This window comes from Leptopilina heterotoma, unplaced genomic scaffold (assembly GCF_015476425.1).
Source record: "Leptopilina heterotoma isolate Lh14 unplaced genomic scaffold, ASM1547642v1 Lhet_54, whole genome shotgun sequence".
Classification (NCBI taxonomy): Eukaryota; Metazoa; Arthropoda; class Insecta; order Hymenoptera; family Figitidae; genus Leptopilina; species Leptopilina heterotoma.
Window position 1 is genome coordinate 6018597 of NW_025111118.1, and position 19134 is coordinate 6037730.

Here is a 19134-nt window from a genome sequence, read left to right on the forward strand (position 1 = left end):
TAACTTTCTTGTTCAAAAATAAAAAATATTAGTTAGAAATAAAGAATAGTCAATTGAACATTTGAAAAAATTTAGTTTTTTACAAAACTTTCAGATTAATATTTAACACATATGAAAATTATTTATTTAAACTAGCAAATGTTACGCGCGCGGAACGTGGTATTCGATTTATTATTATTATGAAAATGGCAACATTTTTTTATTTCCAAATACAAATTTTTAAATAATTTCATAATCAGAATTTAAAAAATTCATTTATTGAGTACATAATTAATTATTGTTTATATCTTCAAAAATTACAATTTCTTTGCAAGAAATTTTGCAAGAATTTTTGTAAATAGTAAAAATTTTTACAAAAATTCAATTATTTTTAACAAAATTTTCTCGAGAGAATTCAATTATTTCTTTATATAAACAAATCTTTGCAAATTCACGAAAGAATTCAATTTTTTTCTTAATTCGTTTTAAAAATTTCCAATAGAATTCAATTATTTTCTAAAATTATAATAAATCCTTGAAAGCAATTCAATTATTTTCAACAAAATTTTTGATAGAATTTCACGAAAGAATTCAATTATTTTCTGAAATTTTTATAAATCCTTCAAAACAATTGAATTATTTTCCATAAAATTTTCACGAAAGAATTCAATTTTTTAGTTAACTCGCTATAAAAATTTCCTTATAAATTCAATTATTTTTCTAAAATTTCAATAAATCCTTCGAAATAATTCAATTATTTTTATAAATAGTAAAATTTTTTGCAGAAATCTAATTGTTTTTAACAAAAATTTAATAAAATTTCTTGAAAAAATTCAATTACTTTCTAAAATTTTTATAAATTGATCAAAACAATTCAATTATTTCTTTAAATAGTAAAATCTTTGTAAAAATTAATTATTTTCAATAAAATTTCACGAAATAATTGAATTATTTTCTAAAATTATAATAAATCCTTTGAAACAGTTCAATTATTTTTATAAATTTAGTAAAATCTTTGCAAAAATTAATTATTTTCGATAAAATTTCACAAAAGAATTCAGTTATTTTCTAAAATTATAATAAATTTTTCAAAACAATTCAACTATTTTTATAAATAGTAAAATTCTTTGCAAAAATCAATTATTTTGAAAAAATACTGTAACTGTACTAGTTTCAAAAAAACTTCAAAAAATTTTTCAAAAGAATTTAATTATTTACAAAAAATCTAATAAAATTGTTTAAAGAAGTTTAACTTTCAATAAATATTTTTAAAAAAATTTAAAAAGTGAAGTTATTAATTACATTTATTAACAAAATCGATTATATTCAATAATTTAAAGATATTTTTTGATAGAATTTAATTTTTTTCTATATATTTTAATAAAATTCCTGGAATTAATTAAATTATTTTAGAAAATTATAATAAAATTCTAAGAAGAATTTTATTATTTTTTAAAAATTTTAATAAAATTCAATAATTAAATCTTTAATTTTAATTATTATAAAACAGGATTATTTTTACAAACGGGAAAAAATTGTTTATAAAATTCAGTTACTTTCAAAATTTTTAATTGGAATTATTAAAGAAATTCCATTATTTTAACGAAAATTCAAAGAAACTCTTCAAAAGAATTTAATTAGGATTTTTAAAAATTTTAATAAAATCCTTCGCGAGAATTCAATTATTTTCATAAATAATAAAATTCTTCGAAGTAATTCTATTATTCACAAATTTTTTGATAAAATTCATTACAAGAATTCAATGGTTTTCAATAGATTAATTTTAAAATTGAAAATATTTAAAAAGAAAAGTTATTAAAAAAGTTTGGAAAGAAAAAAGCAAACAACAACTAACTTCAAACTGCGAACAGATTACCGGAATACAACGATTATTAATAAAACTAGCATAAGATACGCGCGCAAGCGCGCGTGCATGTTCTAAATGCATTGTTGAATAATACACTTTTTTAATTATTTATATTTTTAACAATAAATGAACTTTACAGATTTAAAATTGAATTTTTTTTGAATAATTTAATTTTTGAAAAGCTATAAGGAACCGCAGAACTGCGATACACCATCTGGTGACAAAATATTTAACTAACGCAACGGGGTCGAATTTGACATTTTATATGGAATAATAGCAAAAAAGGACGCGCGCGAGCGCGCGTGCATTTTTATTTCAACGTTTTATTTAAAATAATTAAAATTTTATTTTTTTAAATGAATTTTAATTATTATGACATCATAATGTTTCAAATACATTTAAATAGTAATTTATTCAATTAAATGTAAACTCTTAATTATTTATTAACTGAATTGACGAAAATCAAAGTCAATTTTTGTTAAGGCATTAATAAGGAAGAATTACAAATTTTAGTTTGATTTTTTAATTTATTTTTATGCAAATGCGAGAAAAAAAAAACTGAAACAGTAAAACTTTGATTTTTAATCGTTTTTGCATTAAAAGATAACATAAAAATAAATTAAAAAATCTAACAAAAATATGTAATTCTTCCTTATTAATGCCCTATCAAAAATTGACTTTGATTTTTGATTTTCGTCAATTTAATTAATAAATAATTAAGTGTTTACATTTACCCCGAGAATTCGAAAACTCGAATTCTTATTCAGAAAAATAAAAAAAACTTTTTACCAAGTTGAATGAAAATCTATTAAAATTTGTTTAAGTTATTCAAGTTTTTACATTACTAATTTCGTAATGGTTGATTGTTTTTTATAAGATACATTATCAGTCAACTGGTTGATTTACTATACGTCTACGAATAATTTGTTTTCAGTTTTTCCATCCCTTAAGACAGTAGTACACTGTAAAAAATTTCGGAAATTTTTCCAAACTTTTGCATGGGAATTTTCCTAAAACGTGTTTAGAAAAAATTTTTTCCCAAAAAAATGGTAATTTTTCTGAGTGTTTGGAAATTTTTCGATACGAATTGAAATTTTTCTAAATTCTGTTGGGAAAGGGATTTTTCTAAACGTTTTAAGGAATATTTACAAATTTTTAGGAATTTTCCTAAATCTTTAAAGGAATTTTTCCAAATTGTGGGAAATTTTTATACTTTTTATGTGAATTTGCTTCCTCAATTTTTTTGGGAAAATTTCCAAAATTTTTTTTACAGTGTATGCTTGAAATAACTTGTTTCTTAAACCTCGCTTAACTACAGAGGTGTTTACATTTGCCCCGAATTTTAGGAAAATTTCAACATCTCGGGGTAAATGTAAACATTCAGTTTTAGGCGATTCAGGTGCATCAATATTTTTTTGTACCTCATAAAATTTTTCTAGGGAAGTAAAGTAACAAGTTCATGCAAAAGAAATCCGTCCGTTTTACCTTTTAACAAAAAAAAACTAACGTTTTTTGTGAAAAATAGATATTCCGTTTACATTATTACCCCAAATGACCCTATTCCTTTAAAGAATTTTATTAATATTTGAAAATAATTAAATTTACGTAAATAATTTTATTGATTTTCAAAGTTTATTGAATTCCTGGAAAGAATTTTATTAATATTTGAAAATAATTGAATTCCTGTGAAGAATTTTATTAATTTTAGAAAATAATTGTATTTTTGTGAGGAATTTTATTAATTGTTGAAAATAATTGAATTCTTTCCAGGAAATTTATTATATTTGTGAAAATGTAATTGAATTCTTGAATAAAAAAAATTAGTAAAATCTTCACAGAAATTCAATTAATTGTAAAAATAAAAAAATGAATAAATAAATAATTATAGAAATTTTTTCGAAATATTTCAATTATTTTCTAAAATTAGTAAAATTATTCGTAAGAATTAAATTATTTGCTCAAAATTCAATTATTTTTCTAAAATCTGTAAAATTATTCTAAAATATTTGCAAGAATTCAATGATTTTGAATACATTAATTTTAAAATTATAAAAATATTGAAAAAGAAAAATGAATTGTTTTATGTTTTCATACAATTTTTCGAAATAATCAAATTTTTTTCTAAAATTTTAAAGTAATTTTTTTTTGCAAAAGTTCGCAATATTTTTTAATAAAATTTTAATATAATTTCATGAATGAATTCAATTTTTTTAAAAACTTTTATAATATTTCTCGAAAGAAATAGAATTATTTTTTACAATTTCAATAAATCCTTCAAAACAATTCAATTTTTTAAAATTTTTAATAAAATTCATTCAAATAACTCAATTACTTTCGAAAATTAATAAAATTCTTCTCAGGAATTCAGTTATTTTCAAAATACAGTTTTAGTAAACTTGTGAATGATCAAATATTTAATTATAATTATTACCTGACACAATAATTTTAAAAAGTTGAAAAAAATTGTTTCTTTAATTCATTTATTTTGAAAATTTTCATTTAAAATTATTTTAGAAAAATTACATTTTTTTTATAAAAGATTTTATAGAGATTCTCCAAAAAAATGTAATTATTTAGAAAAATTCTAATAAAATTATATAAAAGAATTTAATTTTCAATGAATAATTTTAATAAAAGTTTAATTGTAAATTGATTATACTCAATAAATAAAGGAATTTTTTGTTAGAATTCAATTACTTTAATTGTTTTCCAATTATTTTAATGAAATTCCTTGAAAGAAATTGTTAATAAATTTTAATCACTTTAAAAAATTCCAATTAAAATTATTAAAGAAATTCAATTATTCAAAAAAAAAAAAAAAAAAAAAAAAAATTGAAAATAATTCTTCAAAGAAATTTAATTAGGGTTTTAAACATTTTTTTAATTTTAATTTAATAATTCTTTGCGAGAATTTAATTACTGAATAATAAAATTTTTTGAAGGAATTGAATTATTCTGAAATTTTTTGCAAGAATTCAATGATTTTCAATACATTAATTTTAATGGAAATAATAAAAAATATTGAAAAAGAAAATAATTAAAAAAGTTGGGAAACAAAAAAGTAACTAACAACCAACTTCATACTGCGAACAGAACGAATGAAAAACCACAGAGATTAATATAGTTAATAATAATAATAGATTATTTTCATTCAAACTTTTAAGAAAGGATAATTCTTTTCTTAATTTTTAATTAATAATAAATTTATTAAGTCCTATAAATACAAAGTATAAATTATGTTTATTGTATATTTAAAAATGATACACGAAACATGTTTTACAGGGGCTTTTTTACTTTAAAAAAAAAAGAAAATATATTTTCTTTACAGTATTTCTCGAATTATTTTTTTTTTCAAACTGAAATATTTTCTTCTTTTTTTCAATAATTATAATTATTTCTTACAATTATGCTATTTATAAATATAAAAGTACAAAGTTTACCATTTAAAAAAAATACCTTTAATTTATAAAAAAAATTTTAAGAACTAATTCAAAATTCTTTTATATAAATCTTGAGTATTTGGTTGATGAGCAGTGCAAAGGCCGCAAGTGAATTCTTGAATGAAATTTGGATAGAACAATAAGACATGCTCTTGTGTCCAGCGTATAAATATTTGAAATTCCGATAATAAAATATCAACCAACTTATCGTCCAATCTCGCCCTGTGAAAATGAAATTATTGCAATTAATTAATTTTCAATTCATTTTAAATAATTACTTTTCAATTCAGTTTAAATAATTCATTTTCAATTCATTTTAAATAGTTAATTTTCAATTAATATTAATAGTATTTTTAATTTTCAATTAATATTAATAGTATTTTTAATTTTAATTTTCAATTAAGTTGAAAAATATTATTTTTTGGAAATTAAACAAAATTAGTCCTCTAAGTAATGGAAAATTAAATTAACTTACCATTTTGCTCCGAGAGAGACAAATTGATAATTCCTGTCAATTTTTAATGGATACGTGTGATTGTACAAAGCGCCTCCCATTTTAAATGACTTTATTTTTAAATCGTCCGATTCGTCGTTTACAATTAAATTAATATCATTGCCGGTATTTATTGCTGATATTGTGAGTCTCGGATATTCGTCGTAACAATGACCCAAAATTAGCATTTCCTGATTTTTTTCAAGTTTATTGCTAATATTGTAAGAAGAACTTACCATGTTCATATTTAAAATACACGTACCTGAAATAAATAAATTTATATTTAGAAAAGAAAATATTTTTCATTCAAAATATTTTCATAAACTGTAGTAAAAATTAAAATTTTCTTTGAAAAAAAAATAGACTTACTGAAGAAAGAACGAAGAAGTGGATTGTCGGTGAATTTATGAAGTCTTGTTCTCACCAGAAAATAATCAATAATATCGGCATTATAATCAATATCGATTTTGTCATTATTTAAACGTAATTCACCTTCGTCGGAATTTGCCGGGAATTTTGCTTTTATTGAAAATTCATTAGTTTTATCCCAATCTAAACTGCTACTGTTACCTCCGATAAAATCGTAAAAAGCTCGTATTCGCCATCCAACCTTTAATAAATTTTCAGGTAACTGCAAAGAAGATGTTACAAAAAAATAATACCTCGCATTTCTGCGAGTTTTTTTTCCTTTTTTTTTCTTTGTGCCAATTGATATTTTACATTCAAATCGTGTCAAAAATTTGGAAAAAAAGTCTTTAAAGAACTTTTGGAAAATTTTTTTCGATCTTGAATCTTGAAATTTCAAAATTTTTGAATTGTGTATTTTTGGAATTTTTATACTCTAATACGATTCTTAATAGGGAAAATTATTTAAAACTTACATTTTCAAATTTAACATTTGCTTGATAATTTCTCAAAGTCGATAACTCCCTCGATGTTTCGTAACAAGCTTGTGTATAGGGTACAAAATGTTTTCCCTCCGTTTCCTTTCGACAAACATTAAATGGCCATTTATCCTCTAAACTGGAGAATGATTGCTCACGACTTACTTCTCCTGATAATTTTAATAGTAATGAAGAACCGGTGCATTTTCCTTTCGCCGAATCTCCATAGCCCCAAACAACATTCATTTTTATTGACGACGGATTACTTGCGTTTGTACTCAAAAAATTCCATTCCCATGGCACCTCTCTTTCTCCATCGAAGCAAATCTAAATTAACGGAAAAAAATTACTTTTTTTTATTCCCACTTATTTTATAAATTCTTTTCTATTAATTCATATTTCTTTTATCCATATTTAACGTTTTAAATTCAAAAATATATTTTTTGTCCTACCTGCACGAAAAGTATGTCATTTCGGGCACTTAAGGCGGGCGCAAAATAACACATTACGCCCGGGAGTGGAGGAAGCGGGCGGAAAAGTATTTTGCGCCCGCTTGTATGACGTCAGCGGGCGGTAAAGTATTTTCCGCCCGCTTCCCCTACCTCCGAGCGGGCGGAAAATACTTTACCGCCCGCTTGTTAATTATTTGATTTTCTTCATTAAAATGCGACATTTTCGACTTTCTTTTTATGTTGACTATAAAACTGCAAACATTTTCAACTTGTTTTATTTTGTCTATAAAAATTTGCAATTTTTTTTTTCTCTAAAAAAAATAATGAGATATTTGGTTTTGTTTCCATTTCGTTTATCAAAATATTGTCAATTTTAAAAGTTCCTGTTTCAGTTTTGTTCAATTATTAATTACTACGTTCTAAATAAATACTATGTTTCCAGAATACATTGTTTTTTATTTCTATTTTAAAACTTCTATCATTAGAGACTTCATTCGATATAATATTTATATAGAGCTTAATTTTTAACTAATATGAGAGTTTAATCGTGCGTGCCCTCAATGCCATACTTTCCATGCAGTTAGGACAAAAAATTATGTTCGCATCATGGGCGCAAAGGTGATTACGACTTTGGCGAAATTTCGGGACCTCGGGGACACTTTCGCTCCCTCGGCTTCGCCTCGGGCGCGAAATTGTGTCCCCTCGGTCCCTTCATTTCGCCATCGTCGCAATCACCTATTTTGCGCCCTTGTTACGAAAATAACTATTACAATTAAATTTCTTACCTTTAGAACTTTTTCACCGGGTGTAGTTCTACTGGCTTTTATTTTTAGTGAATCTGAAATCCAACTTGTACTATCATAAACAAGTTTCATGTCCCATTGATGAAGAATTTTTGATGAACTCAAATCTTTGTGTTTCAATGAAACTAAATGATATTTATCACTTCTGGAGTATTCAATTTTTACCTGAAAAATAAAATTTAGTTTAATATTGAACAATAGATTAATGAATACTCGTCTAAATTTTATTTAATATTAAATAATAAACACTCGTCTGAGTTTTATTTAATATTAAATAATAAACACTCGAGCACAAATTTTATTTAATTTATTAAATCACCTCAGTAGAAAGTAGACTTGAAGGTTCAAAATGGCCTGAAATTCCGCAACTACCTCTGGGAGGGACGTACGAAAAATAATCAATGTAATGTATTCCCATCAAAATGAATTGCATAATTGGTGATTTTCTGCAATTTAATTTTTAATTTTTAATAGAAACTAAATTTTATTTAATTAATTAATAATTATTAATAATAGTAGAAATTATTAGTTATAAACAGCAGGGCTCGAACTAAAATAAATAAATCCCGTAAAAATCCGTAAATTTGCTTCAAGTCCGTAAAAGTCTGGTTTTTTGAAAAAAGGTCGGTAATGTCCGTAATTTGATAGAAAAGGGCGAAAAGTTCGTAAATTTTACGATATAATTTTGAGAATTTTATAGAAATTACAAATAATTGCAGAAATTCAATTATTTTCAAAAGTAATAAAATTCTTCGCAAAAATTCAATTATGTTCAAAAGTTTTTAAAAATTCTCGTCAAAATTTCAATTATTTTTAGAAATAATAAAATTCTTCTCCTAAATTCAATTATTTTCAAAAATTTTGAAAATAAAATAATAAAGTAATTAAATTAAATAATAAATATAGGTAATTAAGTAAAAAATAAAATAATAAAGTAAATTCTTCGCAGAAATTTAATTATGTTCAAAATTTTTTTACATTCTCGTCAAAATTTCAATTATTTTTAGAAATAATAAAATTCTTCTCCGAAATTCAATTATTTTCAAAAATTTCGAAAATAAAATAATAAAGTAATTAAATTAAATAATAAATATAATTAAATAAATAATAAAATAATAAAATTCTTCGCAGAAATTCAATTATGTTCAAAAATTTTTTTAAATTCTCGTCAAAATTTCAATTGTTTTTATAAATAATAAAATTCTTCTCCGAAATTCAATTATTTAATCAGTTAAAATTTTAAATAATAATTGAATATTAAAAGCAAAAAAGCGTGAATTTTTAAAAATAATTGAATTTTGAAAAGGTTTCATATTAAAATTTTTAAAAGTTTTAAGTTTTCATACTTTTAACTAAAAATTCTGCGGAAGCATGAATTTTTTTGAAGTTTTTATTTATGTACATTTAATTGAAGAATATCCGAATAATTGAAATTTTGTTAAATTGAATTGTAAACAAATGAATTTGAAAATTCTCAAAGAACTTTTTTCAAAAATTATTAAAAATAATGGATTTTCGAAGAATTTTAGTTAAAAAACACTAGAAAAAAATTTAATTTTTCAAGAGTAATAAAATTCTTCGCAGAAATTTAGGTAATTATGTTAAAAAACAGTAAAATTCTTTTTAGAAATTCAAATATTTTCATAAATAATAAAACTCATTGCAGAATTTCAATTATTTTTAATACAATTTTAATGGAATTGCTCGAAAAATGTAATTAAATATTCTTAACAATTTACTAGAATTCGTCAAAAGAATTCAATTATTTAAAAATTTAGTTTATAAAATTCTTTACGAGAATTCAATATTAGAAAGCATTCAATTAATTCAACAAATTATTTATTTTTGTATTTAAATAATTGGATTCTAGTAGAATTTTTAAAAAAATTGATTTAAAAATTGAATTTCAGTTAAAATTTTAGATAAAAATTGAATATTAAAAGTAATAAAGCGTAAATTTTTTGAAATAATTGAATTTTGAAATTAACTTATTCGAAAAAGTTTAATTGAATTTTTTTTTATATTATTTTAAGTTTTTATTTTCTAATATTCTATTTATTTGAAGAATTTACAAATAATTAAAATTTCATAAAATTGAATATTGTGAACAAATGGATTTGAAAATTGTCAAAGAACTTTTTCGAAAATTATTAAAAATAATCGATTTAAAGAAAAATTTTAGTTACAAATTCTTGAAAATAATAATTGAATTGATAATGATTTTATCTCTCGGTCATGTTTTACAATTATGGAAAATTTAATTTATAATTTGAAGTTATTTCTTATTTCTCTTATTTGATTCGGACTGGTTATATTTTTGTCAGTAATTGTTCCGTAAAGTCCAATTACTTATTGGAAAAATACTTTAAAAGTAGTTTTAAATACTTTTACTGGTTCGAGCACTAAAACAATAATTTTAGTAAATACTCACTGATGATTACTGCGATGTGAAAGCATTACATTCTGAATGACATTTTCCTTGGATATAATTTTTTCACAGTCAAACACTTGAATTTTCATTCGACCTCCTAATTCAGGAATATTTGCCTCGTACAAAATTTTCGTCTACATGAAACGTCTGTTATATTTAGAGAAAATAACAAAAATTTCACACAAAAAAAAATAAAATAAAATAAAGTGAAAATTAAATTACTTAAAGAATATTATCAAATTACCTTCATTGGATCGGTGTAACTTTTCTTCACTGTAAACTCTCTTGTACATTCGGGACAAATATTTTTCAATTTCTTGTTTAATTTTGCTCCACGAATGCTCGTTACTGTTCGCACATGGGCTGTCACTCCAGTCTTCACTCCCTCTGCAAGAAATTTTATTTATAATTATTTTTTATACAAAATTTTTTATACTTTTTTCATTTATTTTAAAAAATTTATCTCACTATTTTTTATTTATTTTAAACCAATAAATAAATGACTTTCACTATACAATGTGATAATACATAAATTTAATAAATAAATTAAATTAATTACCTACATTAAATTAATTATATTATTTAATTTACATTTAGTACAAATATAGATTTTTTTTACTTACGATTTTGCAAATTAAGAGAATCAAAAACTTTCAAAAATGCAAATAAATGAAAATTGTTTGCAATGAAATAAATTATATTTGAACTAAATTACATTCAGTTCAAATATATAGATTTTTTTACTTGTATTTTTGGAAATTAAGATCAGAAAAATAGAAAAATTGCAAACATGGGAAATGAAATAAAAATTTTCATACCTTCCAGAGTATTATAAGAGACAAATAATTTATCCTGAAGTCCAAATGTGACATTTATTGGCATATAAGCGTGAACTGATTGGGCGCGTTCTGCCACGTGCCATAAATCCGTCAATGGATTATAATTTTCGATAACTTGCGTTCCATGAATTGTTGTCCTTTAAAGAAAAATATTTCATTATTCAATGACACAAAATTTTTGGTACTTTAAAGTATAATAAAAAAAATCCTAAAGATTAAAATAAAAATAAATCCTAGAGATTGAAAGAAAAAAAATCTTAGAGATTATTATTTAGTTTAATCTGAATTAATTAATTTTAAATGAACTAAATATCAATTTTAAAAATAAGTAATTTTGAATTTATAATAATACCTCACGATAACATGATTTTTTCGCGAATTGGGAACATGAGTGAAATTTCCCCTCATAGAAAAGAGAGAATTTGCAGTGGCGGCAATTCTTGCATTTGTCCCTAAATCAGTGACTTGCACTGATTCCATTATTAGAGGAACGTGAATTCGTTGTTGATTTATGTGAAATTCCATATTTTGATAAAGATGAAATGTACTTTGTTGCAGGGAGTCTATATCTGAAATTAAAAAGAAACTTCATTAAAATACGACTTTTATTTTTTTAAATTAATTAATCTAATTATTTATTTTTAAATTAAAATTACTTGAGATTAATAATTTAGATTAGATTTAGAATAGATTTCATTTAAATTAATTATTTAAAAATTCAAATAAATTGAATTCCTTAAGTTTCTTTTTTTCAAATTTAGATTAAAATTTTTAAATTCAAACAAATTGAATTTCTTAAATTTAAATAAATTATTAACTTACATTTAAAGGCTTTTATCAAAGAGGTTCGATTTAAATGCAAGCAAAGAACCGCTTTTTCCTGAACTCTGACAATAATTTCAAAATGTGGTGGAGTGAGACTTTTTTTATTGATTTTAAATCCCTTCAAAATATCCGAGACTCGAGTTGGACTGTCCAAATAAGTTGTCATTGTGTGCAAAAACCCTTCCGCTTTAATGTACAACTGAAAATAATTTTTAAAATTAATTTATTCAATAATATTCTAAAAAGTTCTGAAATAAATTTATAAAATTGGTACTACAATTAAATTTTTATTTTATATCCGAATTAACAATTAGGTCGGAATTTTTTTTCCCCTAAGGCAGTAAATTTTAAATTTAAACTTTTGCTTAATCAGTTATTCAATTTTCCTTTAAAAAAATAAATTAGAAACTTGAAAAAAGATTTGTGTAAAAAAAATTGTTCATAAAAGATTGTTAATTAAAGAGAGTTATAGAAATAAGAGATCAAACTCACCGAAACATGATTCAAATTAATTCCACTTCCATGATTATTTAGTTTAATATAAAAAACCTCAGGAATATTCGTCAATTGATTGGCAATTATAATTCCATGAATCATTGCACCAAAATGTCTATACGTATCTTGATAGTCGAATAGATAATTACCAGTCACAATGAATTTATTTCTCGTGATTTTCGGTAACATTCGAGTAAATTGTGCGGCTAATCCTCCACTGAAAAGAATTATTTTTTGAAATTATTATCCACATATAGAAAAAATAAAATTACAAACGTGGTTTAATTTAAAAAAAATGACTGTTTTATATTACATGTGAACGTAACAGGGAAAATTCGTTCGTTCCATAGATTTTAGAGTTGTGTAGAAAAAATTATAGAGGTGCATATCAGGTTCGCCTTTCATGTACCAATAAAGTGAAATCAATCGACTTGGTGATGGATTTGAAACAATCAGTAAAGTGAGAGCCGCAATTCTCAATTCTAAATGTTCTGTTCGATTGATTAATATTGGCCAATAGACGGGATAAATCTGAAAAAGGAAAAAATAATTTCAGTCCACTTTAGATAGAAATCGTTTTTATAATTTTTTACCATTAATTTATTTTTATGTTTATTATTAATTATTTTATGTACTTTTTCTTTTTTGATATTTATATTTGTAACTTATAAATTTTAATAAAATTTCTCGAAAGAATACAATTATTTTTACAAATATTAATTAAATTCGATTATTTTCAAGAATTTTAATATAAATTCAATTATTTTCAACAATTTTGATGAAATTCTTTTAAAAAAAATCATTATTTTCAAAATTTTTTAATAAAAGTTCTTCAAAAAATTCAACTATTTTCAAAAATTCCGATAAAATACTTCGAAACAATTCAATTATTTTTATGAATTGTAAAATCCTCCACAAGAATTTAATTATTTTCATAAATAAGAAAATTCTTCACAAGAAGAATTTTAATTTAATTTAATAAAATTCTACAAAGGAATTTAATTATTTTCATAAATAATCGAATGTTTCGGAGGAATTCAATTCTTTTCAATACAATTTTAATAAAATTTCTCGAAAGAATATAATTATTTTTAAAAATATTATTTAAATTCAATTATTTTCAAGAGTTCTAATAAAAAATTCATTTATTTTCAATACAATTTTAATTAAATTTCTAGGAAAAAATTCAATTATATTCAAGATAATTTTAATAAAATTTCTCTAACAGGTTCAATTATTTTTAAAAATTGTAATAAAATTTTTCTAAACAATTCAATTGTTCTCAAAAGTCTTAAATAAAATTCTTTGTCAATTTCAATTATTTTCAAAATTTTCAATTAAAATTACTTTATTTTTACGAAATTTAATGAAATTCTTCAAAAAAAAAAATGTAATTATTTACAAAAACTCTAATAAAATTGTTTTAAAAAATTTAAGTTTCTATGAATAATTTTAATATATTTTAATAGAAAAATTGTTAATTGCAATTAATAATAAACACGATTATTTTAAAAACTTAAAAGAAATTCTTCTTGAAATTCAATTATTTTCAAAATTTTCAGTAAAAATTATAAAAAAAACTTCATTATTTTTAAGAATTTTAATAAAAATCTTTCAAAGAATTCAATTATTTTCAATACAATTTTAATTATGTACTTTTTCTCGAAACAATTCAATTATTTCAAAAAGTGTTGATAAAATTCTTGAAATGAATTCAATTATATTCAAATTTTTTTATTAATACTTTACAAGAATTCAATGATTTTCAGTACATAAAAAATTTAAATATTTCGGAAAATAATAGAATTCTTTCGAAGAATTTTAAAAAAATGTTTAAGAATAATTTAATTTTCCCTAGAATTCAATTAAAACTGTATTGAAAATAATTGAATTCTAGCGAAAATTTCATTATTTTTAAAAATAATCTAATTCATGAATTGGATTTTATTAAAAGCTTTTTAAATAATTAAACTCCTGTGAAAAATTAAATTATTTTTAAAAATAATTGAAATTTTCGAAGAAATTAATTAAAATTGTATTGAAAGTAAGTGAAATCCTGATAAGAATTTTATTATTTATATAAAAATAATTGGATTTTTTACGAAGATTTTTATTATTTAAAAATTGACTAAAGAATTTTATTAAAATTATTGAAAATAATTGAATTAGTCAGAAAATTCATTTATTTTCAAATAATTAATTTTAAACTTTTAAACATTTAAAAAGAAAAATTATTAAAAAAGTTAAGAAACAAAAAAGCAAACAACAAAAAATTTCAAACTGCGAACAGATTACCGGAATACAACAATTATTAATATAGAAATTATTTATTATTAAATAAATATATTTTATTAATATTAAAATTACCACGTCAGGTCTCAAAGGTGCTGTTGGTAGGGAAGCCCAAGCGGCTGAAACTCGAAGGTGTCTTGATTCTGATTTACTTCCACTTGCAATTGGCTCGAGAAATTCGACAATTCTTCCCAATTGAATATTCGCCAATCCTTGTAGCCAAACCATCTTTTTTTCATATTGCTTACTCTCTGAAATTCAAAATTCAAAATTCAAAATTTTAAATTAAAACAATCTTTTTACATTTCATCCAAAATTTATCATTAAATTTCAAACTAATTTTCACGTGGAATAAAAATTGCAACTTTCTACAAAAGGAAAAAGAAAACTATTTCTTATATATTCAGAGTAGGCGAATAATAATAATAAAATTATTAAATAATTATAATATAATTTTTGTAAAAATGATTTTTGTAAAAAAAAATCTTATCCATAAAAGAAGAATCGAAAAATTAATAATTACCGGTAAATTTGTCGAGATAGAGTTTAACGTAATCATCGAGCATTTCGTATGGACAATTCGACAAACAAGTTTTATAAATTAAAGTCCCGTAAGTTAAAATCCCAGTGTTTTGCACCTCGGGAGCAATTTTATCGGGAAAATTCAATAATGGCTGTAAATTGACGAGCAATTGAATTTCCAATTTTCTTATATGAAACGGAAGATTACTCAATAATTGAATGGCAGTAATGTCTGAAACTTTTTTCTGTTGAATCACATCCAAAATAAATAAAGCTGATTCCGATGTTCCAATTTGTGGCACAGCTTCCAAAAACATGTTTCTAAAATTAATCGAGAATTGAATTATTTTTCTTTATCACTCTTTCTTTTCTTTACGAAATTCAATCTCTGTGGAATTTCAATTTATGTATTTTTATAGAAGAAATTGAAATCCCATTAATTTCCGTTATTAATTTTCTTTTTCACTGAATGACAATAAAATACTGAATTCAGAATTTAATATTTAATGAAAAGTGTAAAAAAAATATTAAATTTAAACTTTTTTTTTGTACCTGACTGTTTCTTCTTTATAACTCGTTCCAGAAATGTTGTTGTAAACGATTTGTAAATCTTGTCGATTTAAAGTTGTCAAATAGTAGAGAAGAACCGATATTGTTGTATTATGTAGATTGTGAATTTCTGTATCCAATCCTGGATTTTCCAATCGTTGACTTAATCGGTCGAGAAGAATTGCAATCTATTTTTAAAAAAACACAGTTTTTTATTGATAGAATATCGTGAGAGAACGTAATTTGTTAAATTAATTTAGAAAGAAAAATATATCGATTTAGAGTATTGAAATTACAAAAATAAAATTATTAAAATTACAATTACAATTTGAAGGTATTAAAATTATATTTTGAAATTACAATAATAATAATTATTGTAAGTTAAAATTATTTTTAAAAAAATTCAAAGAAATAGTAATATAAATAATAATAGTAGATGAATAAGTAAAATACTTGCCGTTTTATATACAGTTTCTTTTTCGACAGTTCCGCGTCCTTGTGTTAAATCCTCGTCAGGAAGTTCATGCTGAAGAGGTTTTATTTGAAGTGAAGGAATTTTCGTTCCCGTCGGGTCCACGTCTTTTACAGACAAAAGTAGAAAACGTTGTCTTTGTAATGAAAAAATATTATTAATTATTTAATTTATATCACTAAATTACTAAATAAATTAGGTGTTTAATTTTCACCAAATTTTAACCATGCCCAAAAATTGAAAAAAATAAAATGTTTTTGATAACTTACTGTGTAAAAATATATTGAGCTTCTCCAAGACTTTGAAATGGTTGCACGTAAATTCCACCGGTTGCATTTATAAATTTTATTGTCATTTCACTGTTATTGTAAGATACTTGATAAAATCTTTCACTTGACTTTAAAATTGGATTCTGAAATTATTTATTTATTTACTCAAATGTTTAAATTTATAATAATGAATTTATCAGTAAAAATAAATTGTAAATTAAAAAAATAAATTAATAAATAAAAATAAATTATAAATTAAAAAAAATGAACAAATAAAAATGACAAATTATAATTGATTGGTATTCTATTAATTATCTTTAGCACAAAAATTCTGTTTTTTTCCTTATTTAAATAAAAAAAGGAGGAAAAAAATAATCAATTTTACCTGATCGTCATTTGGACATTGCATTCGAGGAACATTACTCCAATTTCTTTGCGGATGTCCCCTACAAGTTCGTGGGTCCACCGTTTTTCTAATTAATTTTTCACTCAAAGACTCATTTGTAACTACGTATCCAATCGAACACTGGCCATAATGATTCACCTAAATTTAAAAATTTTAATTTCCAATTATTCTCACATTCATAAAAAGTTACACATTATTTTTAAATTTCAATATCAAAATCTTCTTTCAAGAATTAAAAAGAGTATAATTATAAATATTTACTTTAATTTTAGTAACTGATTATAAATTTTCAGTTTAATTCGAATTTTGATTTTAGTAAGGAATTATAAATATTTATTTTAATTCGAATTTAATTTTAGTTGATATTGATATTTAATTGCAATTATTTTATAAATCAAAAAACTGTTGAATAGAAATATAAAATGAAAATTTACCTCCGACGAAGTGAACGCAACTTCTTTTTCCAAATTTTCCAAATCGAGTTGAAATACTCCAGCTATGCTTCTTTTGATATTTGTCGCCCAAACTTGTTCGGTTTCAATACTGAAATTTTCTATTAATCCCATTTTATTGTAATCAATTTTAAATGGTTTTAAAAGTTCATCCACCGTTCCATTCGCATCGACATTGTCTCCCTTTTCATTTCCTGGTCCATTCCAAGAATTTATTTTCAACGATTCCAGCTAAAATTAATTTTTTTCTAATGTAATATTTTATTTCTCATAAGTGATTTTTATTTCTCATGAAATAATAAATTTTATTTATTATTGTAAATAAATAATTTTATTTATTATTGTAAATAAATAATTTATTTCAGTGAATAAAATTGAAATTTTCTTTTTACCTTTAATAGAGCCGAATTTTCCTCGACTCTAATAGATAAAATTCCTTCAAGACCCCATGATGATGAGGCCCTCGAGGGTACAAAAACTCCGGTATTTGAAATTGCTTCATAAGAATATGTGTATATTTTTCCCTTTGTAAATAAACTTTCCGAGCGAGTCACACAGAGGAAGATAAGAATGAATGTAATTCTTCGTCCATAGTGTCGGGACAGATGCCTGTCAAAGAGATCATCTAAAGCAAACAGATAAAAACTTTATTTCCATATGATGAAACTGAACTTTGACTTAGAATCCTATTATGAGAAAATTTCTTTTTGTAGAATTTTCTTTTTCAAAAATTTCAATTCAATATCAATAATTCCTCCTGAAATTGATATTTAACATTAAAAATTCAAAAAATTTTATTTCCAAACTTTAAAAAAGATTTTAAATAAGAAATTTTCCCCGAAGAATATTTAAAATGAAAATTATTCTAAGCAAAACTGAAGAATTTTTAGATATTAAATAACAATAAACGCTCATTTATTCGAAGTAAATTATTTATTTTTATAAAAAAATATTTTCGACGCTAATTTATTCAATACAATGAAAATAAAATATTAAAATAGAAATGTTGAAAAAATAGAGAAATAACTAATTTAATTTTACAAAAAATTTTAAATAATAGTTTTGGTACTTATTAGATTATTGATTTAGAATTTAATTTTTATTTTACCTAAATAGTTAAATTAACAAAAAATTAAAATCACAAAAATTAACACTTCAATGATTTGACAAACTTTAAATCTCAGATAATTGAAAATTATTTTTAAAAAAATTCACATTCTGTCACTTTTTCACTAAAGTAGATTTTTTTCACACTCGAACAATTAATTAGGAATGGAGTTTCATGTGGAGATAATAATTATCAATGTAAAAAACAAGTTTAAATTAAGAAGAGATTCTAAAATTAGCGATCGACGGTAAAAAAATAGCGCGTTAAGATTAAAAAAAAAAAAATGTTGGTAATAATGTACCTGGAGATCTCATGGTGTGGGAGAAGATTCTGTCGGAACTGAACTGCGGGTTCACAAAAGTCAAGAGATGACCTCACACTCTCTTAATATCTCATTGGCTCAGCTCACATATACAACGTTCAACAAAAATAATGTGTGAGTCTAATCTTCCGCTCTTTATATCCAACCATAAAATTAGGCACTTCTCTTTCTCTCTCTTTCACTCTCTTTTTCTCTCCTTTTTGTAAACAAAAAACTTACGTTAAGTTTTTTTTT

At 22.6% G+C, this 19134-nt stretch overlaps 1 protein-coding gene across 2 annotated transcripts; it reads right to left on the minus strand.

Annotated features, from left to right (window-relative positions):
* Positions 1-5229: 5229 nt before the first annotated feature.
* LOC122508462 lies at positions 5230-19107 on the minus strand. 2 transcript variants are annotated; one of them, XM_043621828.1, is made up of 22 exons: positions 18880-19107; positions 17863-18095; positions 17453-17701; positions 16998-17156; positions 16613-16755; positions 16329-16479; positions 15875-16059; positions 15324-15643; positions 14876-15051; positions 12822-13039; positions 12506-12725; positions 12011-12212; positions 11541-11757; positions 11168-11325; positions 10594-10736; positions 10350-10483; positions 8238-8364; positions 7901-8083; positions 6661-6990; positions 6149-6389; positions 5762-6041; positions 5230-5508 (listed from the first exon to the last, which is right to left on the minus strand). In XM_043621828.1, the coding sequence occupies exons 1-22, from the start codon at positions 18890-18892 to the stop codon at positions 5331-5333; spliced, it is 4260 nt and encodes a 1419-aa protein (XP_043477763.1). In that variant the 5' UTR covers positions 18893-19107; the 3' UTR covers positions 5230-5330. The 2 variants fall into 2 exon arrangements, with proteins under 2 accessions (XP_043477763.1, XP_043477762.1); XM_043621827.1 differs by having other exon boundaries at positions 6149-6410.
* Between the last annotated feature and the right edge of the window lie 27 nt (positions 19108-19134).

Bases quoted from the DNA above. Each gene is read 5' to 3' on its own strand.
- LOC122508462 (XM_043621827.1), bottom strand. The intron at 13,040-14,875 runs GTAATTTTAATA...TTCCTTTTTCAG, and splicing joins CACCTTTGAGACCTGACGTG to ATTTATCCCGTCTATTGGCC. The intron at 5,509-5,761 runs GTAAGTTAATTT...TCATTTTCACAG, and splicing joins GTCTCTCTCGGAGCAAAATG to GGCGAGATTGGACGATAAGT.